Source organism: Rutilus rutilus, assembly GCF_951802725.1.
Source record: "Rutilus rutilus genome assembly, chromosome: 13".
In the NCBI taxonomy this organism is placed as follows: Eukaryota; Metazoa; Chordata; class Actinopteri; order Cypriniformes; family Leuciscidae; genus Rutilus; species Rutilus rutilus.
The window spans coordinates 5585547-5613046 of NC_140218.1; the positions used below are offsets into that span (position 1 = coordinate 5585547).

Genomic DNA, 27500 nt, shown 5'->3' on the forward strand with positions numbered 1-27500 from the left:
TTTTTGCACCCTCAGATTCCAGATGTTCAATAGTTGTATCTCAGCCAAATATTGTCCTATCCTAACAAACCATACATCAATGGAAAGCTTATTTATTCAGATTTCAGATGATGTATAAATCTCAATTAAAAATTGTGACTAGTTTGGTGGTCCAGGGTCACAAATTGCATCTCTAATCTAAACACTCACTGTTGTTTGCGTCGGAGTTGCTCGTCTCTCTCTCTCAGCTCGTATCTGAGTCTGGCCAGCATCTCGACGGATATATCCACCTGACGCTCCAGTTGGGCCGCTTTCTCCTCGGCCTCTCGCTTCTCTCTGTGCATCAGCTCGCTCTCTCTCCTGGCTCTCCTCACCTCCACGCTCCTCCTCTTCACCTCGTCCTGCAGAGCCTCCAGTTTGAGCGTCACGCGCTCCTGCACCTCCAGAGCCAGTTGCTGAAGCCGGGCCTCCAGCGCGAGCCTGCCCAGCCACGGGACCCCCATCTGGGCCACGGCGTGACCGGCGTCTGCCTCCCTGGAGGTCACGGAGACCGCGAGCACTGAGGACGGCGAGTCCCTCTGGATCAGGATCTTTCGGGTCGCCAAACTCAGGGTGTCCAGGAGCTCCAGGCGCAGTGGACGAGGCATGTCTCTCTCTCGCTGGGCGTGCAGGGACATCAGCCCCCCCTCGGAGCTTCGTCTTGTGTTCAGACAGAGTTTCTGGCAGGAGTGGACGCTGGACAGGCGCTCTCCAAACCCACACGCCTCTCCACAGGTCGGGCAGCACAACGGCAGCTCAGCGCTGGTCGACATCCCGCGACTATGTGCTCACGCGCTCGAAGAACAACTCCAGAGTCTCATGCTGAGTTCATTCAGAGAGCATTTCTGTAGTTTCAGTAGTTTCAATAGCGTTTCAGTATGTTTGTTTCAGTAATGTTTCAATAGCGTTTCAGTATGTTTGTTTCAGTAATGTTTCAATAGCGTTTCAGTATGTTTGTTTCAGTAATGTTTCAATAGCGTTTCAGTATGTTTGTTTCAGTAATGTTTCAATAGCGTTTCAGTATGTTTGTTTCAGTAATGTTTCAATAGCGTTTCAGTATGTTTGTTTCAGTAATGTTTCAATAGCGTTTCAGTATGTTTGTTTCAGTAATGTTACAATAGCGTTTCAGTATGTTTGTTTCAGTAATGTTACAATAGCGTTTCAGTATGTTTGTTTCAGTAATGTTTCAATAGTGTTTCAGTATGTTTGTTTCAGTAATGTTTCAATAGCGTTTCAGTATGTTTGTTTCAGTAATGTTACAATAGCGTTTCAGTATGTTTGTTTCAGTAATGTTTCAGTAGCGTTTCAGGATCTTTGTTTCAGTAATGTTACAATAGTGTTTCAGTAGCATTTTTGAATAATTTCAGTGGCATTTACAAATCGTTTAAGTAGCGTTAGTTTCAAAAGTGTTTCAACTATTTTTCAATAGCGTTTGTTTCAGGAGCGTTTGTTTCAGGAGCATTTCAGAATTGTTTCAGCTATGGTTGTTTCAGAATTCTTTTAGGAGGGTCTCAGAAACATTTTAGTCCAAAAAGGCTCATGCAGACTTGTTTCACCTGCAAAGGAAAAAAGGGACACAGAAATGACACATCTAACTTTAGTATCATCCAATCAATTATAAATACACTAGTGGCAACACATAATTTGATGCAGTTTAAAGTGCTTCTAAATTGTCAGTATGTATCGTTACAGATATGAATGTAAAGATAAAGTATTATTTCTGTGTCCTGTGTATTTTAATGCATCAAGCCAGGGTTCATTCTGCCTTTGCAATTGTTTCTCATGGACGTGTTCGTCCTTTATCTAGTTTATCTAAGTGCGAACCTCATCTACTAATATTGAATCTCTGTGCTTTCAGTTGATCATTCTGTCATTGTTTACCCACAATCCCATGGAACAAAATGCCACAGCTGCTCTTGCATACAATGTAAATTCACGGTGAACACTGCTGTCACGAAACATGTTGTGTCTGAATTTAAAGCACTTTACAAAACCTTCTAGGCACATCCATCCCATGTTACTCTCGTTACACTCATGCTACATCTACACTTGTTACACTCATATTACATCTACACTTGTTACACTCATATTACATCTACACTTGTTACACTCATATTACATCTACACTTGTTACACTCATGTTACATCTACACTTTACACTCATACTACATCTACACGTTACACTCATACTACATCTACACGTTACACTCATGCTACATCTACACTTGTTACACTCATGCTACATCTACACTTGTTACACTCATGCTACATCTACACTTGTTACACTCATGCTACATCTACACTCGTTACACTCATGCTACATCTACACTTGTTACACTCATGTTACATCTACACTTTACACTCATACTACATCTACACTTTACACTCATGCTACATCTACACACGTTACACTCATGCTACATCTACACTCGTTACACTCATGCTACATCTACACTTGTTACACTCATGCTACATCTACACTCGTTACACTCATACTACATCTACACTTGTTACACTCATGCTACATCTACACTTGTTACACTCATGTTACATCTACACTTTACACTCATACTACATCTACACTTTACATTCATACTACATCTACACGTTACACTCATGTTACATCTACACTTTACACTCATGTTACATCTACACTTTACACTCATACTACATCTACACTCGTTACACTCATGCTACATCTACACTCGTTACACTCATACTACATCTACACTCGTTACACTCATACTACATCTACACATGTTACACTCATACTACATCTACACATGTTACACTCATGCTACATCTACACGTTACACTCATGCTACATCTACACATGTTACACTCATACTACATCTACACATGTTACACTCATGCTACATCTACACGTTACACTCATGCTACATCTACACATGTTACACTCATACTACATCTACACATGTTACACTCATACTACATCTACACATGTTACACTCATGCTACATCTACACGTTACACTCATGCTACATCTACACATGTTACACTCATACTACATCTACACATGTTACACTCATGCTACATCTACACATGTTACACTCATACTACATCTACACTTTACACTCATACTACATCTACACTCGTTACACTCATGCTACATCTACACTCGTTACACTCATGCTACATCTACACATGTTACACTCATGCTACATCTACACATGTTACACTCATGCTACATCTACACATGTTACACTCATACTACATCTACACTTGTTACACTCATGCTACATCTACACATGTTACACTCATACTACATCTACACTCGTTACACTCATGTAACATCTACACTCGTTACACTCATGCTACATCTACACTCGTTACACTCATGCTACATCTACACTCGTTACACTCATGCTACATCTACACATGTTACACTCATACTACATCTACACATGTTACACTCATGCTACATCTACACTCGTTACACTCATGCTACATCTACACATGTTACACTCATACTACATCTACACTTGTTACACTCATACTACATCTACACGTTACACTCATACTACATCTACACGTTACACTCATGCTACATCTACACTCGTTACACTCATGCTACATCTACACATGTTACACTCATACTACATCTACACATGTTACACTCATGCTACATCTACACTCGTTACACTCATGCTACATCTACACATGTTACACTCATACTACATCTACACTTGTTACACTCATACTACATCTACACGTTACACTCATGCTACATCTACACTCGTTACACTCATACTACATCTACACTTTACACTCATACTACATCTACACGTTACACTCATGCTACATCTACACTCGTTACACTCATACTACATCTACACTTTACACTCATACTACATCTACACGTTACACTCATACTACATCTACACTTTACACTCATATTACATCTACACTTTACACTCATATTACATCTACACTTGTTACACTCATACTACATCTACACTTGTTACACTCATGCTACATCTACACTTTATACTCATATTACATCTACACTTGTTACACTCATACTACATCTACACTTGTTACACTCATGCTACATCTACACGTTACACTCATTCTACATCTACACGTTACACTCATACTACATCTACACTTGTTACACTCATACTACATCTACACTTGTTACACTCATGCTACATCTACACTTTACACTCATATTACATCTACACGTTACACTCATACTACATCTACACTCGTTACACTCATGCTACATCTACACTTTACACTCATGCTACATCTACACATGTTACACTCATGCTACATCTACACTCGTTACACTCATGCTACATCTACACTTGTTACACTCATATTACATCTACACTTGTTACACTCATGTTACATCTACACTTTACACTCATACTACATCTACACGTTACACTCATACTACATCTACACTTGTTACACTCATGCTACATCTACACTCGTTACACTCATGTTACATCTACACTTGTTACACTCATATTACATCTACACTTGTTACACTCATGTTACATCTACACTTTACACTCATACTACATCTACACGTTACACTCATACTACATCTACACTTGTTACACTCATGCTACATCTACACTCGTTACACTCATGCTACATCTACACTCGTTACACTCATGCTACATCTACACTCGTTACACTCATGCTACATCTACACTTGTTACACTCATGTTACATCTACACTTTACACTCATACTACATCTACACTTTACACTCATGCTACATCTACACACGTTACACTCATGCTACATCTACACTCGTTACACTCATGCTACATCTACACTTGTTACACTCATGCTACATCTACACTTGTTACACTCATGTTACATCTACACTTTACACTCATACTACATCTACACTTTACACTCATACTACATCTACACGTTACACTCATGTTACATCTACACTTTACACTCATGTTACATCTACACTTTACACTCATACTACATCTACACTCGTTACACTCATGCTACATCTACACTCGTTACACTCATACTACATCTACACTCGTTACACTCATACTACATCTACACATGTTACACTCATACTACATCTACACATGTTACACTCATGCTACATCTACACGTTACACTCATGCTACATCTACACATGTTACACTCATACTACATCTACACATGTTACACTCATGCTACATCTACACATGTTACACTCATACTACATCTACACTTTACACTCATACTACATCTACACTCGTTACACTCATGCTACATCTACACTCGTTACACTCATGCTACATCTACACATGTTACACTCATGCTACATCTACACATGTTACACTCATACTACATCTACACTTGTTACACTCATGCTACATCTACACATGTTACACTCATACTACATCTACACTCGTTACACTCATGCAACATCTACACTCGTTACACTCATGCTACATCTACACTCGTTACACTCATGCTACATCTACACATGTTACACTCATACTACATCTACACATGTTACACTCATGCTACATCTACACTCGTTACACTCATGCTACATCTACACATGTTACACTCATACTACATCTACACTTGTTACACTCATACTACATCTACACGTTACACTCATGCTACATCTACACGTTACACTCATGCTACATCTACACTCGTTACACTCATGCTACATCTACACATGTTACACTCATACTACATCTACACATGTTACACTCATGCTACATCTACACTCGTTACACTCATGCTACATCTACACATGTTACACTCATACTACATCTACACTTGTTACACTCATACTACATCTACACGTTACACTCATGCTACATCTACACTCGTTACACTCATACTACATCTACACTTTACACTCATACTACATCTACACGTTACACTCATGCTACATCTACACTCGTTACACTCATACTACATCTACACTTTACACTCATACTACATCTACACGTTACACTCATACTACATCTACACTTTACACTCATATTACATCTACACTTTACACTCATATTACATCTACACTTGTTACACTCATACTACATCTACACTTGTTACACTCATGCTACATCTACACTTTATACTCATATTACATCTACACTTGTTACACTCATGCTAAATCTACACGTTACACTCATGCTACATCTACACGTTACACTCATTCTACATCTACACGTTACACTCATACTACATCTACACTTGTTACACTCATACTACATCTACACTTGTTACACTCATGCTACATCTACACTTTACACTCATACTACATCTACACTTGTTACACTCATACTACATCTACACTTGTTACACTCATGCTACATCTACACTTTACACTCATATTACATCTACACGTTACACTCATACTACATCTACACTCGTTACACTCATGCTACATCTACACTTTACACTCATGCTACATCTACACATGTTACACTCATGCTACATCTACACATGTTACACTCATGCTACATCTACACTTGTTAAACTCATGTTACATCATGTTACCAATGCACAGTAAGTATAAAGTGTTTTTTCTCCTTTGATCATGTTTAGAGTCCCTGGACGGCCACTGGTACCCTTGTGTTGTTTTAGGGTATTTATTTGTTCAAGGTATGTCTCACAATTGTTTAAATAAATCATGTCACACTATATAGCAACATCACCACATATATATTTCATTGTCTTGCATCACCCTCTCTTTGATGTTTGTTCTTTTACTTTAGTCATTTATCTAATTATGTGTCTACTAGGATATCAGATATGTAGTAATTGTCTCTCCATCTCTCTGTAAGTGTGTGTGAGTGTGTGTGTGGAACACTTTATTCCCAGAATGTGATAATGGGTTTCAATAAACACTACCATTTAAAAGTTTGACTAATGAAGAATTATTGATGTCATATCGATGTAAATTCTATTTTCAACATAAGTTCAACCGGTTCATGAAGTGAACTGTGCGCGCGCGTGTGTGTGTGTGAAAGATTCTAAGTGACGTATCGGAATTCATGCATGACTCTGTGCGCGCGCTCCGCATTATTTCCGCTTGAATATGATGAAGACAAAGCTGTCCGAGTCTAGCTCCATTAACACCGTGATTATGAAATACAGTCTAGAAATATGCATGTGCACATCAATCATGAAAATGCACACTCTTCAGCCTAAAGAGCCAATTTATTTCTCATTTAAGGTTTATGTTGTTTTATCATCGCGATTATAATGTAAGGAAAAATATACAGGCGCCATAGAAAGTGAATGAATTTGGTCATCATATCCTCATCAGCTCGTCTTGCATCGGAATCTGTCTGATGTGTGTGAATCATGCACGCGACCCAGCCCAGTAACTTCACGTGCATCATCCATAAGCATGCAGCGCGAGCTCAGCCTGTTACTCAAATGCATGTGCAGCATTAATCATGTCAGTATGAGTTTTCATGCTCACCGACCCCGTCAGTAAAACCCACCGGTTCTCCGGTTCCGAGACTCATCCGACGCATCCGTGCTTTCACTCTGTCTGGACTCTTGTCTTCCACAGACCCGCAAAACTCATCTAGACCGTCCGTGCACGAGCAGCCTCTGACGTCACTACTGGAGGACTGTAAGAAAAGAGGTAAGAAAACGCATCTGTGTGCACACGAGCGTCGGGCACGCGCCCGTGCGCGCGCGGCGCTGGCCACATGACTCGTGGTGCTGAAGCTCTGAATCTGGAACGATTGGGTTTGTTTGAAATGCGCTGTTATTTCACAGTATGCGTTTAATATAAAAACAATAAGGTGAATTGTTTAACCCTTGTGTTATGTTGCGGGTCAATTTGACCCGTTTAGATTTTCTAGTTGTTGGAAATACTGGTTAACCTATGGTTTTTTTTTTTTTTTTGATATTTTGTGACTTTTTCTCATTTACCATCATGAACATGCATGCAAAGTTTCGACATGCTGGTGTTTTTTGACATACACAAACAAAATTACTATTACGGTCGTGATGTTCGCGGGTCAATTTGACCCGCATATTTGAACGCTCTAAGGCAACTGTACCGACCCAAAATAATAACATTTATTGGTTATATTTTGTTATTTAATTTTTTTACTACCTTATGAAGCTAAAAAATGAGGTTTTCCACACTTATTTCAATACAGAAAAATATTTTGTCAGTCACAGATGGTAAAAATTACCTATCATTTATTTTTTCAAGCTACCTGATATAATATTAAAGGGATAGTTCACTTTGAAATTAATTTTTGATATGTTTTAGCTTACCTCAAGGGCATCCAAGATGTAGGTGTCTTTGTTTCCGCAGTAGTTTCAATTTTGATATTTTTAGGTCAAACCGTTCTTGTCTGTCAGTCATATAATGCAGGTCTGTGGTCACTGTCTAAAAACACAAGCACAGAGTCCAAATTAAAACAATTCCCCATCGTCCAAATGAAACAATTCCCCATCATAAGTACACATTGATGGCCTAAGACACGAAACGAGCGGTTTGTGTGAGAAAACGAACAGTATTTATATAGTTTTTAGCTCTTGAAAACAGCACACGTCCAAATGGTCTGACGGCGCGGGCGAGTATAGATGTATACATAGATGTCGCCTTCGCTACTGCAGTTCATTGGAACGAAACCGTAGCCAAGGCGACATCTATGTGGACTCTGTGCTTGTGTTTTGAGCCAGTGACCATCGACATGCATTATATGACTGACAGACAAGAACGGTTTGACCTAAAAATATCAAAATTGAAACTACTGCGGAAACAAAGACACCTACATCTTGGATGCCCTTGAGGTAAGCTAAAACATATCAAAAATTAATTTCAAAGTGAACTATCCCTTTAAACCTTTGTTTTTTTTCTTGATATTTTGTGACTATTTCTCATTTATCATCATGAACATGCATGCAAAGTTTCGACATGCTGGTGTTTTTTGACATATACAAACAAAATTACTATTACGTTTGTGATGTTCGCGGGTCAATTTGACCCTCATAGGCAGCTATTCAAAAGCAACTGTACAGACACAAAATAAAAACATTTATTTTATGTATGTCAGGGCATCAACTCCAGTTCTAAAGTGTAAGTGTATCTAAAAGTGCTCTAACCCAAACCAAACACACTTGAAAAAGCTAAATCATGGTGTTCAGAATTAATTGCAAATTACAAATGAAAATCTTTGACAGACACAGATAGTAAAATAAGCTCTCATTTATATATTCAAGATATCTGAAATACCTAGCTTTTAACCAAACCTTTTATGTAGGATTTTCAAAGGCAGCTTCACAGAGCCAAAAAAAACAGCACCATGTGTGTGAAGTGTAAGAAATTCATACGCAGAAAGCACACACTTGCTGTGTGCTCATCATGTCAGAAGTAACTTCTTGACTTTATGAAATGAGTTTACAAAACAGCCAACTTAGGAAAAGTAAATATTTTCATTATACAGCTACATTTAATTGTTCAGTTCTGATGTTCTAAGCAAAAAAAAAAAAAAAAAAAAAAATTCTATCTGCAAAACATGTCAGTATACTGTATATTTTTTGGAATATTTGACAAATGTTGATATTAAAAGTTTACAGTTGAATCTTTGTTGTTTTTCATAGTGTGATTTTTGAGGAATTATATTGAATCCAATTAGGGTCAGTTTGACCCGCTCCCATAAAGGGTGTACACAGAAATCGAACAGTGCACAAGGGTTAATTGCTAAAATGGTAACACTTTACAATAAGGTCCATTAGTTAATGTATTAACTAACATGAACTAACCATGAGCAATCCATTTGTTAGTGTATTAGTTCATCTTTGTTAACGTTAGTTAATACAGCTGTTCATTGTTTGTTCATGTTAGTTCACAGTGCATTAACTAATGTTAACAAGATTTTTTTAAAGTATTAGTAAATGTTGAAATTAACATCAACAAAGATTAATAAATGCTGTATAAGTGCAGTCCATTATTAGTTTATGTTAACTAATGTTAGCTAATTAACCTTATTGTAAAGTGTTACCGTTAAAATATAGGAAAAGTACAATATAAAAAATATTTAAAAAACTTGATTTATCTATTGTCTGTATTCCGTTTTAAATTTTTTATTTTTTTTATTGTTCTTTATTTTAATTTTATTGCCTGTATGGAATACGAATCCTATATACAATATAGGAAATGTGCAATATAAAAACAACTTAATTTTACAATAGTTTTACATTATTGACGAGCTTACTTTATTTATTCCTTCATTCATTCGTTTTTCTGTTTTATTTCCTGTATGAAATTTGAATCCATTGAATTGTTTAATCGCTAAAATATAGGAAAAGTACAATATAAAAACGATTCTTCAATATTTTTTACAGTCAAATGAAAAACTTAATAAATTAATGTATTTATTTAATTGTCTGTGTGAATTTTGATATATATATATAAAACAAACATTTTTCTTAATTTTTACAGTGGTATGACAACTTTATTATCAATTATTTATCATTATTTTTATTTTATTAACTATGAAATTGTTATCCTAAATACAATAAAGGAAAAGTACAATATAAAAACAATTATGTAATGAATTGTGTAAAGTAATGAAGTTTTATTTTTTTTAATACTTAATGTATATTTATATTTTTCCTTGTGTAAAAAAAAATGAAATTCACTGTTTTGTTTATTTATATAGCCTACTTTTTTGTTATATTATGTTTGGCTTATACACTAAAAGTTTGGACATGCGTAATATTTCATAGTTCTGATGAATTTACTACTAAACTGTAAAAGGTGGTGCAGAATATTTTTCTTGATTTAACCCATTAAATGTTATTTTGTTTGTACTTGGGTTAATTCAGCAATACTAAATCATATATTTTTCACTTGATTAATAAAAGCAGTTAAATTAGATGTTACAGAGTATTGTAAAATCGAATATATAATGAGTGTGTGTGTGTGTCCAGACTTTAGTTTTCTGATGTGTGGATGTGTGTTTAGTTTTAGGTAAGATATCACCATAAACACAACCATTAAAGTAATGTCAATAAATAAAGTTTTATTTGAAACATTCAGTAGCCTCAAATATCCACAAGGCATTTAACAGCGTTTCATTGCACGAGAACAGTTTTCAAAGGCAAATAGACAACAACAGCGATTCCAGAAGAAACCGGAAGTGATTCTGCACATCTCAGTGTGCTACTGCAACTCAACTACGATGTTGAAGTTTTAAATAAATACTCTATAGTTAGCGCATCAGGTTCCCAAGAACCAACCGAACACATTCTACTGTCGAAAGTGGAATACAATCACTTATGAAAACCTATAAGATAGATTTTTTTTTTCTATACTCTCTTGAAAATCGACGATACAAAAATTACAATCAATAAACGTACAAATATATAGAGCTCTTCTCGTGTGCTTTATAAAGTGATGTATCAAAATACAAGTTAAATCGGACATCACGTGTTGCATGCCACAGCAGGGTAACACAAGTGCACGTTTACATCAAGACATGCATATTTCATAAACAACATGAGGTTCGAGTCATCAGCCTTCTCCGACATTTCCATCGCGCTTGTGCGTTAAACTGAGAGTGTGTGTTGCTGTCCACCGGAAGTGCTGAAACGCGTCTGGCTTTGCAGACAGTAAATGAGTGTTTAGAAGCGTTCATTCATCCGCATGCCAGGCTCACGCATCATCACCAACACATCGCGTGTGACGCTCGCCCCGCTTCAGACGCGTCCTCCTCCAGCTCAGCGTCTCTTGCATTGAACCGCGTTGCGCTCGAGCCATAAACTTCACAGAACGGGCAGAACCGATTGAGAGGGAACTGGCGCTCACGCGCACTGGAGCTCGAACGGGCACGCGGCGAGAAGCTCAGTTTTCTGCTGCATCCTCTCGCGTTGTTTGAGATGCACGCGACCGTGCCGCTTCCTCTCGTCGCTGCGAGCGAAGCGACGCCCGCACACGTCGCAGGAGAACGGCTTCTCTCCGGTGTGCGTGCGCATGTGAGTGGTGAGATGGTCGCTGCGGCTGAAGCAACGCAGGCACACGCGGCACTGGAAGGGCTTGTGTCCGGTGTGAATGCGCACGTGGCGATTGAGCTCGTCGGAGCGGGAAAAGCGACGCTCGCAGTTCTCAATCGGGCAGGAGAATGGCTTCTCGCGGGGCGCGCCTTTCCTAGCGCGCGGTTTGCTTCTTTGCGCGAGTGTGTTGGTGGAGAGAAGCGAGTCCAGCGCGTCGGCGAGCGCGGTCGTTGCGCAGCCGAATCCTGGGAACGCGATGCTCCTATAAAGGCTGTTTTCATGGGAAGTTGCTGCTGTTGCGGGAATCTGGAAGTTCGGTGAAAAGTTAAGCGTGCTTGCTTGTTCTAAGGGCTCTTGCTTGATCCACGTGTCCAAAATCGAGTCCGTCTCGGGACCCAGTGGAGAGAGCAGGTCAATGATGTCATCTAGGTCCGAAGGCTCGTGAGAAGTAACGAAGCCATCGAAAAAATCCCCGCCGTTGCAACTGCTCCCAAACTCGCTCTTAATCGTGAACTGTTGCGCACTCACGTCCGCGAACTCATCCGACGAGTCGTTGCAGAGTGATTCCGGGGATCCCAACGAGCTCCCGGTGGATAACAGCGACTCCTGGCGTGAGAGCGCGCTCCCACGAGACATTCCCGGGAAGTTATCGGGAGCTGTGGAGATGCCGACGATCTCCGTGAGGATGTTGAGAAGCGCGTCCGCGCTGTACGGGCCGGTCTCCGTGTAGAAGCTGCCGGTGTAGATCTGCGGAGACGGAGGGAACCCGTCGCTGGAACAATCGGGAAAACCGGCGTCCATCGGCTCTGCTTTAGGCTTCAACAGACCGAGAGCTGCGAGAGAAAGAGGAGAGGGATGCGTTACATAATGTTGACTCACTGCATCAGCACATCCTAACTCATGATGTCTAATGATTGATTCTTACATTTCAGAATGTGCGGTTACATTTTGTGCATTGCATGTCATTTTACAATATGCACACTCTTAAAAATAAAGGTTTTTGCAGCGATGCCATAGATAGAAGAACCATTTTGGTTCTCTTTCAGTGATCAGTTCTTGGTGTAAAGAACATTTTAAAAATCTAAAGAACCTTTTGTGGAATGGAAAGATTCCATGGATTTTGAAGGTTTTTTATAGAACCATCGATGCCAATAAAGAACCTTTTGTGGAATGGAAAGATTCTATGGATGTTAATGGTTCAACCATCGATGCCAATAAAGAACCTTTATTTTTAAATGGGTTCCCAGGTATATTGTGTGCATTGCATCTAATTTTACAATGTTGTGCATCATTGCATTGCATTAAGTCAGGCTGTATAAAATTATGTATAGCTTATGTACTCACCAGCATCAGGTTGATTCTGAGGGGAAGATTGTTCCTCCAGAGGAAACGTTTGAGCGCAAAGCAGATCCAAAGCGCTGAAGTCCACCGTGTTCAGCATAATGTCGATTTGAATACGAAGCCAAAAAAATCCACAAGGAATGTCGTGGGAATAATAAGGCAATCCTTCAAGATAATGCTTTGGGATTCCCTTTTTCTTGTTGCAGTAAGAGCTCGTTTGGCTTCCTTCAGGTTCTGCTCTCCGTCGATTCGTTTTACTGGAATTCCTCATCCCCCTTTTATACTGTTCTGCTCGACCGAGGCCCCGCCCACCGCTCATCTACGTCAGCAGGAGGATTCCCCGCCGTGTACAGACTTTGGACGGCTCTTGCCCAAATATGGCCAGAGGATGTGACGGGGTTCCCCTCCGAAAATGGGCACAGGGGCGTGACGTAGCGGAGACTTTCCTGAAGACCATTGCGGAAAAAATGAGGCGCGTTTGTGAATGACAGGCGGCCATTATGTTCGCAATGGAACAGTGTCAGACTGAAAGAGCCCCGGGTGACTTTTGACAGACGATCTGATGGGTTCAAACGATGAGATGAGCGATAATAGAGACAGTAAAACAATGACAACACCGAGCAATGCGGAGATAACAGACCTTTAACGACAAACAAGGCTCAGTTGCATGCATTCAGAGTGATTTGTTACAGGAAAACCGTATGTTTTGTTTTGGATCTACACCAATCAGTCCCAATGGGGTTGCTCCTAACTGTTGGTCTGCATCAACTTCGTTCCCTTTTCTTAATGTCGCGGGCTGATGCTTTGTAAAGGGAAGCTGATTCCAGATCAACCATTTCGCATTAGTTTTGCAAGTGATGCATCCGTTCAGAACCGCGGACAGCGATATTTTGAGGTTTATGCATCAGTTCAGCACCGCGGACAGCGATCGTTATGTCGACATTGTGCGGTTTATGCATCAGTTCAGCACCACGGACAGCGACAATCTAGCGACATTTGCGGTGTATGCATCAGTTCAGCACCACAGACAGCGACAATCTAGCGACACTTTGCGGTTTATGCACCAGTTCAGCACGATTTTTCTGCATACACAGCCTTCCCGTGTGCAATGCATTGCAGGATGCCTCTAAATGCCATGCTAAATCGAACAGACACTCAGAGATGTGCTTTATTATGTTTGTGCATGTTCATATCGCCAGTAGGAGTTCACGTTACATAAACACTGCATGAATGCAAACGGTGTGAGATCATATACGGTAAAAGCGTGCCTAAGATTAAAAATCTCTGCTGAATTGTTGAGTTGTGCCTCATTTTATCATGTGTTATGTAATGCTTCATTTCTCCAGAGCATCTAATGAGCCGTGGCGCATATTTGGACTGCAGCTGCATCTGTGACCATGTTTTCAAATATGAGTCATAAAGTTGCTTTGGCGCTCTTTGATAACAGCCTTCAGCACCCATGGAGATTTCGGTTATTAGACTGTGAGACTCAGGTGGAGTTTTGGATGCCCGATATACAACACTGCTGTGAAATAAGAAACAAATGGATTCATTTTGTAAGGTGTTTAGTGGGAGGAATGATAATGATACAGATCAAGATTTTTTTTTTTTTTTTTTTTTTGGCAGTACACCTATGAAGACTTTCTGTATATGTATAATAATAATAGTTTTAATTAGTTTAATTATAGTTTAATAATTAGTTTTTATTCATTAAAAATCACCTGAGCTAAGATTAAATGCAAGCTTTATTCTTCTATATGCAATGCATGCACTTTACAAAAGGTGAAACAGCTTGTAAGAGACTCATGTAAGAGAATCTAGTGTCAGAAATCATTGGATTTATTTGTTTTATTCTAGAGTGATTTCTCGAACCACTTTTTCAAATAGGATTTCAAATATTATCAAGTTGACGACGTTTACTGAGTGAGTAAAGTGTGTTTACCAAATATATATTATAGGGTAAATTCAGGTAAATGAGTCCAGTTTTGACAGTCATTTTGATGACAGTATGCATGCATATATTTATAGGGCTATAAGCTATACATATATAGCCTATATATACTGTACAGGCATGTTTCTGTTTCCGGAAACCGAGACCAAACATGGTGCAGTCTATAAAGGAGAACCGCGAGGCGTCTGTGACTGCTTGTCGCACGTGATTCATCAATTTTTAGTTGACATTTCTATCGTTACAGAGCGCTGAATCGTCGAGGCGTGGGAGAGCTCCGGGGCAGCCCGTTCTCGGTACCGGCAGCTGTCAAACGCGAGGCATTCCCGCCAAAAATACACGGGCGCCCCCGCGAGATCTGCAGACGCGGGAACGCGCTCAGCTGGGGGTGAGCGAGAAGCCCTTGTGAGTGACAGTAATGCATGTACAAACATCCGTGAGGAAGAATGTGCCATGTAAAAAATGCAGAAAAACACTGTAAAATGATACACTCTGAAAATGAATGCTTCCAAATGGTGGTTGTTAATCGATGGTTGGCATATATGCTTTTGTTTAAGTTGTGAGTCTGCATTATTTCAACTTATTTTTTAAAAATTACCATGTTTACCAGTGTAAGTCACGATGCTGTACAGAAAATTCCACCAATCAGAAACTCAAAACAAGCACACCGCGGCAAAAGAGCTCTTTATCTCCGCCCACTCCCATGAATCACTGCGAATGACGTAGTTGTAATACTGAAATATTTGCATTTACATGCATATTTTGCAATAAACTTCAAATATGTTGTATGTATAATCAAAATGGTTTAAATAAGTAGTTTATATTTTTCCATCGTTTTTAATTCGATTATGTTGTTCGCAATGCTTCATGGGATTCATGGGAAAAATTAATGGAAAAAATACTTCCGGAACCAGCGCCTCTGAAAAAGGGGGTGGCACTAATGTACTCTATTATGACAACAAGTTTTTTTTAATAAAGTAAAAAATTTTGGCTAGTCTGCATCAGCTCTTTTCAGTGTCAAAATGATTGAGATACTGGCCAATCAGATCAAAGAAGGCGGGGCTCACTGTTCAGAATTTGAATACATAGCTAAACTTTTAATATTTGACTTTCAATGACTGACAGTTATATCTAGTGATGCAAACAAACATTGTGCTTTTCTGATATGTTAGACATGCAAATGTGTACATATTTAAAAATATATATATTTGCAAAAAGTTTAAATTGAATCCTTCATAACTATAATTCTTCTTTTACCGTTCTTATAATCCTGTAATTATTTTTTCCTTTAAATAAAAATACAATTTTTCTTTTCTTTTACTTTCCTTTAAATATAAATACCCAAAAAAATTCCCTTGAGGAAAAAATGACACCAAAATTAATAAAAATTCTTCCAAAAACTAAGACATGGTACAAAAAAAGTCTCAATACAAGTTCTTATTTTTAATATTTATAAGCAATCTCACTTGAGCAAAAGTTTGGAAATGTGATATTGATTAAATATCAGCAACACAGTTTCAGTTTCTCACTGAATGAATCTGCGTTTTTTGAACGAATCGTTCTAATGAATGACTCAACGACTCACTCACTTCTGCTTTGTCCCTGAATCAATCGTTTAACCGATTCACTTGAGTGATTGACTCGTTAAGACGATGATTTGCCGCCTCCTACTGGCGGTTTTACTTTCACTTCATTTTAGCTGAGGGATCGAAGAATGAATGCTGGTTTTGTTTTTCGGTCATTAAATGTGTTCATAAATAGACTATTAAGAGCAAACTTTGAGATAAGATAAGGGGGAGGGGGGTCTCCGAATCGCGAAGGTAAGACATGGTCAAAGCCTTGTTATGTTTGTGACGTATAAAGAGCTGGGCGATAATATAGTTGCATTTTGCATGAAAAAAAAATCACGCAGTTGAGATTTGCGAATAAGTGTGTGTTTGTAAAGGTTGATTTGAGCAGGCTGTGCTGTATGAGTGTGCATGAGAACGCTTTCAGACGCGTTTGTGTGTGTGTGTGTGTGTGTGTGTGTTTGTAAAGGTTGATTTGTGCAGGCTGTGCTGTATGAGTGTGTATGAGAACGCTTTCAGACGCGTTTGTGTGTGTGTGTGTGTGTGTGTGTGTGTGTGTGTGTGTGTGTGTTTGTAAAGGTTGATTTGTGCAGGCTGTGCTGTATGAGTGTGTATGAGAACGCTTTCAGACGAGTTTGTGTGTATGTGTGTGTGTGTGTGTGTGTGTGTGTGTGTTTGTAAAGGTTGATCTGTGCAGGCTGTGCTGTATGAGTGTGTATGAGAACGCTTTCAGACGCGTTTGTGTGTGTGTGTGTGTGTTTGTAAAGGTTGATTTGTGCAGGCTGTGCTGTATGAGTGTGTATGAGAACGCTTTCAGACGAGTTTGTGTGTGTGTGTGTGTGTGTGTGTGTGTGTGTTTGTAAAGGTTGATTTGTGCAGGCTGTGCTGTATGAGTGTGTATGAGAACGCTTTCAGACGCGTTTGTGTGTGTGTGTGTGTGTGTGTGTGTGTGTGTGTTTGTAAAGGTTGATTTGTGCAGGCTGTGCTGTATGAGTGTGTATGAGAACGCTTTCAGACGCGTTTGTGTGTGTGTGTGTGTGTGTTTGTAAAGGTTGATCTGTGCAGGCTGTGCTGTATGAGTGTGTATGAGAACGCTTTCAGACGAGTGTGTGTGTGTGTGTGTTTGTAAAGGTTGATCTGTGCAGGCTGTGCTGTATGAGTGTGTATGAGAACGCTTTCAGACGAGTTTGTGTGTGTGTGTGTGTGTTTGTAAAGGTTGATTTGTGCAGGCTGTGCTGTATGAGTGTGTATGAGAACGCTTTCAGACGAGTTTGTGTGTATGTGTGTGTGTGTGTGTGTGTGTTTGTAAAGGTTGATCTGTGCAGGCTGTGCTGTATGAGTGTGTATGAGAACGCTTTCAGACGAGTTTGTGTGTGTGTGTGTGTGTGTGTGTGTGTGTTTGTAAAGGTTGATTGATTTGTGCAGGCTGTGCTGTATGAGTGTGTATGAGAACGTTTTCAGACGAGTGAGTGTGTGTGTTTGTAAAGGTTGATCTGTGCAGGCTGTGCTGTATGAGTGTGTATGAGAACGCTTTCAGACGAGTGTGTGTGTTTGTAAAGGTTGATTTGAGCAGGCTGTGCTGTATAAGTGTGTATGACAACGCTTTCAGACGAGTTTGTGTGTGTGTGTGTGTGTGTGTGTGTGTGTGTGTGTGTGTGTGTGTGTGTGTGTGTGTGTGTGTTTGTAAAGGTTGATTTGAGCAGGCTGTACTGTATGAGTGTGTATGAGAACGCTTTCAGACGAGTTTGTGTGTGTGTGTGTGTGTGTGTGTGTGTGTGTGTGTTTGTAAAGGTTGATTGATTTGAGCAGGCTGTGCTGTATGAGTGTGTATGAGAGCGCTTTCAGACGCGTTCAGTGTTTTCTCCGAGCGCTGGAGTGTGTGTGCAGAGTTCAGCTGAGAAACACTGATGATGAAGCCTGAGGGAGTAGATCTGTGTGTGTGTGTGTGTGTGTGTGTAAGATGGAGAGAGCGACTCGAGCTTCACTCCTCCCAGTGGGAGCAGCACAGCCCGGTATATACAGCTCATTCTTTTATGAGAGAGAGAGAGAGAGAGAGAGAGAGAGAGAGAGAGAGAGAGAGAGAGAGAGAGAGAGAGAGAGAGAGAGAGAGAGAGAGAGAGGAGAGAGAGAGAGAGAGAGAGAGGAGAGAGAGAGAGAGAGGATGAGAGAGAGAAGAGAGAGAGAGAGAGAGAGAGAGAGAGAGAGAGGAGAGAGAGAGAGAGAGAGAGAGAGACTCAATAATTCTGAATAAGTCTCTGCACTTCTCTGAGTCTTCATGAGAAACAGGACATGCGGAGAAATATGTTAAAAGTGAGAGAGTTACATCTGTTTAATATTTTTTGAGGAAATATGATTGTGTGGATGTCAGTGCATTTACAGTTGCTGTCCAGTTGATGTCTGTAGCACAACATGTATTCATTAGTAAAGGTTTATTATTCACAGTTATGATTTTATATATGTGATTATTCAGTGAGTCAGTGCATCTGCTCAATCTGTGTGTGTCTGCATGAATATATGCATATATGAATGTATGCGTGTTTGAATGTATGTGTATATAAATGTAATACGTATGTGTGTGTGTGTGTGTGTGTGTGTGTGTGTGTGTATCAGTGCTGATGGATGATAGAAATGTCTTTTTCTTCTGTCCTTTCACAGATTCAAGGACAAACGGTGAAGTAAACACTCGTGTGTTTATACTGACGCCAGACCTTGGATCTCTCGAGGCCAGACACACACACACACACACACACACACACACACACACACACACACACACACACACACACACACACACACACACACACACACTCACTCAACCCACACAGAGAAACAGTTTACCACATCAGTGGTTAGTGCTTTTACTCTTTCAGTTTTCTTTCTTATGTTGATACTCTAAAAGTTATTTAAAAATGTATTTTATTTTGTTTTGTTTTGACGGTGAACCTCTGAACCTCTGACGGTCTCTTGTTTTTTATTTTATTCTATAGTTGTACCTTATTTTTACAGATTTAATTTATTTAATTATTTTTTATAAAATTAAATTGTGTAACCAGTATTTATATTGTTTTTTATTTAAGTCTGTACAGATATACTTTAGATTGACTAATTTGATTAAATTCAATTAATTAATTATTTTTAGTTTAATTAAATTTTGAAATCTGAATTTTTATTTCTTATTTCAGTCTATACAGTTTTACTTTAAATGTACTAATTGAATTATTTTTTTTTTTTATAATTAAATTAAATTTAAACTGGTATCTGATTTATTTATTTATTCTGTCGAGTTTTACATTATACTCTGTTAAACGCAAAAACCGAACCAACCAAACAAAAACCATACTGAAACTGCATCTGGATTGATAGAAGGAAGGTTATGCTTTTTTAGACCAGAAAGAGAGACGACAATTATGAATATTGGCTTAAAAACAAGGCTTTAACCAAACAATGACTGTAATATTTCTAATAAGTATTCTCTAAGTATTTTGTGGATGTTATTCAGGCTCTCTCAAGTGTTCAGATGAAGTCTTTGTCATGCATTAAATCTATATAGATATCCAGCAGAAGTGATTCTAGCAAAGCTGCTCTGTGATTGGTCAAACTGCGTCAGGGTTTCTGTGACCTCCGACCCCAAACCAAGGTGATGCTCCACGCGAGCGTTTATATGAGCCTGCGTTGAGTCTCGGCTCCTCGTGTCATCATGTGTTCAGGGACGCTGTGTTGCTGCGCTGCTGTGCTGCTGCTGGTGCTGGTGAAATGCATGCTGGGATGGCTGAGGTGCTCCCGGGCCGGCGTGTCGCTGCCGTGTCTGCCCCGAGTGCCGGTTTTAGGCAGTCTCCTGCACCTGCGCTCGACTCTGCCCCCTCACCTGCTCCTCACACACCTGTCCCGCAGGTACGGCCCCCTGTTCGGCCTGTACGCCGGTCCGCACTTCACGCTGGTGGTGAGCGAGGCCAGTCTGGTGCGAGAGGCGCTGCTGCAGCGCGGGAAAGAGTTCGCTGGACGGCCCAAAATGGTGAGTAAAGGATGACAGGAGTTATGGAATAATGTGTGTGTGTGTGTGTTTATACACTTAATAGCTTTTCATTTAAGAGAATGTCATTTAAAACTGATTTAAAAGACTGATTTCACTCCTAAACCAAAAGAAAGAATAAGAAATTACATTTTGCATGTAGAAAATGTCTTCTTTTTTTTTAGCATCATGACACTATAATTCATGACATTTAAATAGATTTTAAACCAAATTGTAATGTGAATTAAATTTTGCATGTCGAAAATGTAGATATTTTTTCATTATGACACTAAAATTCATGATATTTAAAAACATTTTCAACTGAACTGTAATGTGAATTAAATTGTTGAAAATGTAGGTTTTAGTGCCGTAATGAAAAAATATCTATTTTCTACATGCAAAATTTAATTCACATTATAGTTTGGTTAAAAATGTGTTTAAATGTAATGGATTATAGTGTCATAATGCAAAATATTCAAGATATTTAAACACATTTTCAACGAAAAGTATTACATTTTTACATGTAAAAATGTTTGATATTTTTTGCATTGTCACTAAAATTAATATTTAAACACAAACTGTAATATTTAATTCAACTAAACAAACAAGTCATATTTAATTCAACTAAACTGTAATTTGAATAAAATTTAGCATGTAGAAAATGTAGATTTCTTTTGCATTATGACACTAAAATTCATGACATTTAAACACATTTTCAACTAAATTCTCATTACTGTAATGTAACAAAATTAAACTCTGCTACTTTATTTTTTTGTTCGTTTTTTGTAATTCCCAATATTCTCAGTGCTAATTGTCGATGGTGTTACAGTAAAAAAGTGTAATACAATGCTTTTTATTTAAATGAGCAAAAAGGCAGACTAACAAATATTACTCTGTCAATACTTCAGAATTACTAATCTTTTGCATTACAGTAATGATAATGTATTTTTATTTACATTGCTGTAATAAAAGTGAAGTGAAGGGTTAAGTGAGCTTATTTGTGATGAAAATAATGCAAAATATAGTACATTTACATATATATTACAATTCTTACATGTAGAAAACTTAAATATTTTGCATTATGACACTAAAATTCATGACATTTAAACACACTTTCAACCAAACTCTAATGTGAATTACATTTTGCATGTAGAAAGTGTAGATATTTTGCATAATAGAATATTTTGTAGGCCTACATGTGTATGTACAAAATATATTATTACTATATTATTAATATACATTATTTTATAACCATATATATTTTTGGCTCTAGGGTGAAGTATGACCTGTGTCTGTGTTAGTGAATTTACCCTGTAACATTTTCACATTGATCAACATTTGTTATTAAATAGTTCAAGTCGGTTTAAAGCAGCGGCTCTTGACTTTCCTGTAGTTTCTAATCTGTGTGTGTGTGTGTGTGTGTGTGGTTGTCAAGGTTACCACAGATCTGTTGACTCAGGGTGGGAAGGATATTGCGTTTGCCGACTACAGTCCGCTGTGGAAGAACCACCGGCGACTGGTTCACTCCTCGTTCACACTGTTCGGAGAGGGATCCAGTAAACTACAGACCATCGGTGAACTTTACACTCTACATAAGCCATTTTTCTTTTTTTTAGGCATTTTAGGCATTACAAGTCAAGTCAAGTCTCCTTTATTTATACAGCGCTTTTTACAGTACAGAATGTTTCAAAGCAGCTTTACAGAGATAACAGGAAAATAACGCAACAGAGTTTGTGTCTAGAAGAAAATAGTGTCACAGCCCAGCTTAAGTAAGTTCGGTGATGGTTCATATTTGTTGTAAAAAAGTTATTTAGTTCATTTATATATACATATAGCCGCTCTGGAGTAAACCGTGATGTCAACGTCCAGTTCAGTTCAGTTCTTATATAATACTGTTAATGCAGGAGATCAATAATATTGCTGAATATTAAATGAAATGTCCCCAACATTACAGGGATTATTCAAAACAAATAAATAAAAGAAGCACATCACAAGTGAAACATGAAACCTCCCTCTGAATCCCTTATTTCTTATCCTTGACTTGGAAGTCTGTTCATATTCGTATCAAACAATTTCTGGAATTTTAAACCCTTAAACCAAATATTTTTCATGTTGAAATGAAGATTTTGTGCATTAATGCACTATATTTTTGGCATTTAAGCACATTCTCATCACTGTACTCTTTATACCAAATATTCTCAGTTCTGATTGTCGTTACTGTAAAAAACGCATTTTCAAAAGTAAAAATTAAATCAGCATAAAGGCAGTATGAGACTTGACTTGTGTGTATGTGTGTGTGTGTGTGTGTGTATCCATGTGCGTGTGTGTGTGTCAGTTCTAGAGGCCGCAGACAGTCTATGTGAGGAGCTCGGGTCCCTCAGGGGTCAGAGTTCAGATCTGAGTCCGGTCCTGATGCGGGCCGTCACTAACGTCATCTGTCGACTGGTGTTCAGCTCCTCGTATCAGCCGAACGATCCCGAACTCCTGAAGGTCATGGATTATAACGACGGGATCGTGCAGACCATCGCCAGAGGAGGACTCGTCGACATCTTTCCCTGGCTCAGAGTGTGTGTCCAGTTACACTACCATATTACAATCACTTTCAATATCATGCATGTGTTGTACACTACCAGGCAAACGTTTGGGATCGGTAAGATTTTAATGTTTTTAAAAGAAGTCTCTTCTGCTCACCAAGGCTGCATTTATTTGATTAAAAATACAAAAAAACAGAAATATTGTAAAATATTATGACAATTTAAAATAACTGTTTTCTATGTGAATATATAGTAAAGTGTAATTTATTCCTGTGATCAAAGCTGAATGTTCAGCATCATTACTCCAGTCTTCAGTGTCACATGATCCTTCAGAAATCAACTTTGGGAACGTAAACTGGTCTTAGGGTGAAGAAAAACCTTTGCTATACCAGGAGAAAATTCCAGGCATGAGGGAGATACCGAAAGTACTTGAATGTCGCCAATTCTCTTGAGAGACGAAATAGAGAGGAGAAAGACAGTCTTTAGAGTGAGATATTTCTCGGAAACTTCCTCAATGGGCTCGAACGGAGCTAGGGAGAGGCCTTCTAGTACAATAGCCAAATCCCAGTTCGGCACCCTTGTGTGGACTGCTGGCCTCACCCTCGAAGGAAACGAGGAAACGAGTTATTAGTGGGTGTCTCCCCAAAGATACTCTACTCAAAGGGACATGGTAAGTGTGAAGGGGGATAACCCTGCAGAGAAGCGCTCCTGCAGGAACTCCAGCACTGCACCCAGCGGGCAGTTAACCGGGTCCAGCTGGTGCTCTCCACACCTGGAAGTGAACAATCTCCACTTCAAGGCATACGGTTTCCTTGTGGATGGAGCTCTGGAGTGGAGGATGGTCTCAACAACCTCAGTTGAGAGACCTGAACTTATGAGCTGGGTTTCCCCTCAGAGGCCAAGCCCACAGCTTCCACAATTTTGGGCGGGGGTGAAGGATCGACCCACTCCCCTGAGAGAGTAGGTCTCTGCCAATCGGAATCTCCACAGGAGAGCCGTCGAGGAGAGACACTAGGTCCGCAAACCGTACTCGGGCCGGCCAGAACAGGGCTGCTTGTAGTAAACGGACCCCGTCCCGGCGAACCCTTTCCAGAACTCCTGGGAGTAGAACAATCGGGGGGAAAAGCATACAGACGTGACCTCGGCCACGCCGGTACCATAGCGTCCAAACCCAGAGGGCTGGATGGCTGAGAGAGAACCACAGTGGACATTGTGATGTCTCCTTGGAAGCGAACAGGTCGACCTCGGCAAGACCGAAGTTCTTCCATAGGAGCTCCACCACCTCAGGCTGGAGTCTCCATTCCCTGGGACTTGGTCCCTGCCTCGACAGGATGCCTGCTTCCTGATCTAAATACCCCGGGATGTAGATTGCCTTCAGAGAGAGCAACCTTCCTTGGGCCCACAGGATGATCTGGTTAGCCAGCTTGTATAAGGGGCGCGATCGCAGACCCTCCTGATGGTTTATATATGAGACCACCGATGTGTTGTCGGAATGAACATGCACATGATGGCTCCTCAGGTCTGGGAGGAAGTGTTTGAGCCTGGAACACCACCAACATTTCTAGACAATTTATATGCCACGAGAGATGATGGTCCCGCCACAGACCCTGGGCTGGGCGACCACTCATGACAACCACCCCCCCCCCCCGCTCCCAACCCGTGAGCGATGCATCCGTCGTTAGCGTGACGCGACGACAATGAGCTCCCAGCATGGGCCCTTGGGACAGGAACCAAGGTTCTTTCACATAACTAAGGCACAATGGCAGCGCCGCGTGACCTTGATTATGCTGAGGGAAGTTCCCCTCAGGGAGAACCCCTTGGTCCTGAGCCACCACTGCAACGGTCTCATGTACAACAGGCCGCAACATAACGTTGGACGCTGTGTCCATCAGACCGAACAGTTTTTGAAACTGCTTTACAGTGAACGCTGGCCTAGCTTTACTTGTTTCATGGCTGAGAGAATGGAAGCAATACGAGCAGGAGACAGGCGTGCCTGCATCGTCGTCGAATCCCATACCACCCCCAGAAAAGTGGTCCTCTATATTGGAGACAGCACACTCTTCTTGGCATTCAACCTCAACCCCAACTTTCTCATATGTGCGAGAACGACATCTCGATGCTGAACCTCCTGATGCTCCGATTGAGCTGAAAATCAACCAATTGAAGGCGGGGTTGGCAGACCAGCCCCCTGAGGGCACCGAGGGGAGACGGGCACCGTATAATGTCTTAACTGTCTTCCCCACGGAGGGGTGTACCCTCAGAAGCCCGACACCACTGGCGTCAGGGCTTCTTGGCCTACTTAGAGATAATAACGGTCCTCAGATCCATTTTACCATAAGTACGGATTTTAGAAGTTCAGTTTCCTCCGCATTATAAATATATATGAGATCCGAGCCGTAGATTCTTTGTTGACCCATAATCTACGCGCTACCTCAGCAAGTACGAGAGCCGAGCTAGTTAAGACTCAACAGGGGCGGAGCTAAAACTCCCGATAGTGTGTCTTTTTCTACACATAGCGACAATTTTATGAATGAAACTGTCATCCCACACTGACGTACATGCACTGCCCCCAAACACACACTTTAACCGCGTATATACCCACTTGTAATGTAGTGAGGGCAGGGATGGACACATGATTCAAAAGGCTGTTTGCTTCACATGAAGTGGTGAGTCTGTTTCGATAACTTCAACATTCAGCTCCTCAGAACTGGATAATTGCAATACCGGTGCCTCATTCGGGGTGGATGTAACCGCAAAGCATGCTTCCGACCCCGAGATGAGACAGTGGACCTGGCAGGTGAAGGCAGAGGAAGGGTGAAGCCTGTCTCTAACCCCTCTGCTAGATCCATTTGCGAACCCCACGACTCGAGCCGCCGCTTTGCCTCGGCAGAAGCGGGACACAAACAGAGGTGTCCTCCTCAAAGTCGGCGGGAGGTGGGAGCACAGCGTTCTCAACTGTCTCACAGCATTGCTCATATCCAGCCCCCTCAAGGGCTGACTGAGCGTGCTGCGCTCCCAAACGAACAACACACAATACATGTCTGAGGTCCTGACTCTCTGTGGTCACAAAAAACCCCAGGATGTCTTTAGAAAGAGTAGGGGTGTAACCCTGGCATCCTGGCCAAATCGCCATTATAATATTTTTTTCCTGCCTAGCAAATTCTAAGACAGACAAAAAACACCTGTTTTGAAAAATGTCTTATTTTACCCAGAATGCATTGCAGTGTAGTCCTACTTAAGATAGTCAGAGTCTTAAGTGCTTTGTGCAACGGTCTGATTTAGATGTCTATCTGAAGTCTGACTATCTACTACATCTAAGCCATAGTCAAAGTCTATCTTTGTGAAACCGGCTCCAGGGACAGAGATTCACAGAGCGCTCGCTGAAGACACAGAAGCTGACGATGTTTGGTTCAGGTGTGCTTTATAGACCTGATGTAGCTCCGCCCCTTTTCAGCGCTGCGCTCGTTGTCTTTTGTCTTCCGGTCTGTATTTTCACAGCGATCTTGCGTATTTATGAATGAACGGCTCGTTTTAAAATCTTCCCGGTCTACTGACATTTTTAAGACATCTGTTTTAAACATTACAATCCTCACAATAACTTTCGTTAACTTTACATTAAGTAAATCAACTTCAAAAGCGAATTACTCCTGGACAGCGATGACAATATTCTAAAGATGTTGCGCACTTGTTTAGACTTCATAAACAATCATAAAAAATCTTACCGATCTAAAACTTTAACGGCAGTGTATGTTTGCACTGTATATTTATCTTTATTTGATTTAAACAGATTTTCCCCAACAAAGACCTGAAGAAGCTGAAGGAATGTGTTTCTGTGAGAGACCAACTACTGCGCAAGAAACTACAGGAGCACAAGGTAAACACACACTTATTGCAAACGAACTGGTGTGATGTCATTTCGAACAAAATCAGGCCAAAGTGAAGTGTGTGTTTGAGCTCATAAACACCTCTGAACTCCCATTGGTCCCTGCTGATGATGTAATAGGTGGGTGTGGCTCTGAGGCTCCGCCTTCTTTGACGGTTCATTTCTTCTGTTCAGTCTGTCGAGGTCAGACGCGAGTAAAAACATGAACACACTGAAGA

At 40.2% G+C, this 27500-nt stretch overlaps 3 protein-coding genes across 8 annotated transcripts in view; 1 reads left to right on the top strand and 2 right to left on the bottom strand.

The window, feature by feature from the left end:
• The window catches only part of LOC311302129 (F-box only protein 41), a 30501-nt gene extending 22936 nt beyond the window's left edge, over nt 1-7565 (bottom strand). For 3 of the 5 annotated variants that reach the window (XR_014629534.1, XM_084427758.1, XM_084427755.1), the window contains exons 1-2: nt 7481-7565; nt 190-1574 (exon numbers count right to left, since the gene is read on the bottom strand). Coding sequence is in view for 4 of the 5 variants with exons in the window: in XM_084427758.1 (XP_084283884.1) it covers nt 190-791 (602 nt within the window). In the remaining variant the exon portion in view is untranslated. Of the gene's footprint in view, nt 1-189; nt 1575-7458 lie in introns of all 5 variants that reach the window. The other 2 variants (XM_084427756.1, XM_084427757.1) reach the window with 2 other exon arrangements.
• Nucleotides 7566-11010: 3445 nt separating this feature from the next.
• egr4 (early growth response 4) lies at nt 11011-13763 on the bottom strand. Its single transcript, XM_084428123.1, has 2 exons — nt 13344-13763; nt 11011-12832 (listed from the first exon to the last, which is right to left on the bottom strand). Exons 1-2 carry the CDS (start codon nt 13657-13659, stop codon nt 11811-11813), a joined length of 1338 nt encoding a protein of 445 aa, XP_084284249.1. The 5' UTR covers nt 13660-13763; the 3' UTR covers nt 11011-11810.
• A 6791-nt stretch (nt 13764-20554) lies between these two features.
• The window catches only part of cyp17a2 (cytochrome P450, family 17, subfamily A, polypeptide 2), a 15497-nt gene continuing 8551 nt past the window's right edge, over nt 20555-27500 (top strand). The window contains exons 1-4 of one of the 2 annotated variants that reach the window (XM_084427761.1): nt 20555-20868; nt 22301-22439; nt 23201-23430; nt 27187-27273. In XM_084427761.1, coding sequence (XP_084283887.1) covers nt 20614-20868; nt 22301-22439; nt 23201-23430; nt 27187-27273 — 711 coding nt within the window. In that variant the 5' untranslated portion in view covers nt 20555-20613. The remainder of the gene's footprint in view (nt 20869-22300; nt 22440-23200; nt 23431-27186; nt 27274-27500) is intronic. The other variant, XM_084427762.1, reaches the window with a different exon arrangement.

What these genes read in the sequence shown, in the direction of transcription:
- egr4 (XM_084428123.1), bottom strand. Translation starts at nt 13,659, where the DNA reads ATGAGCGGTGGGCGGGGCCTCGGTCGAGCAGAACAGTATAAAAGGGGG. An exon ending in TCAGAATCAACCTGATGCTG is followed by an intron (nt 12,833 to 13,343) that starts GTGAGTACATAA and finishes TTTCTCTCGCAG; the next exon opens with CTCTCGGTCTGTTGAAGCCT.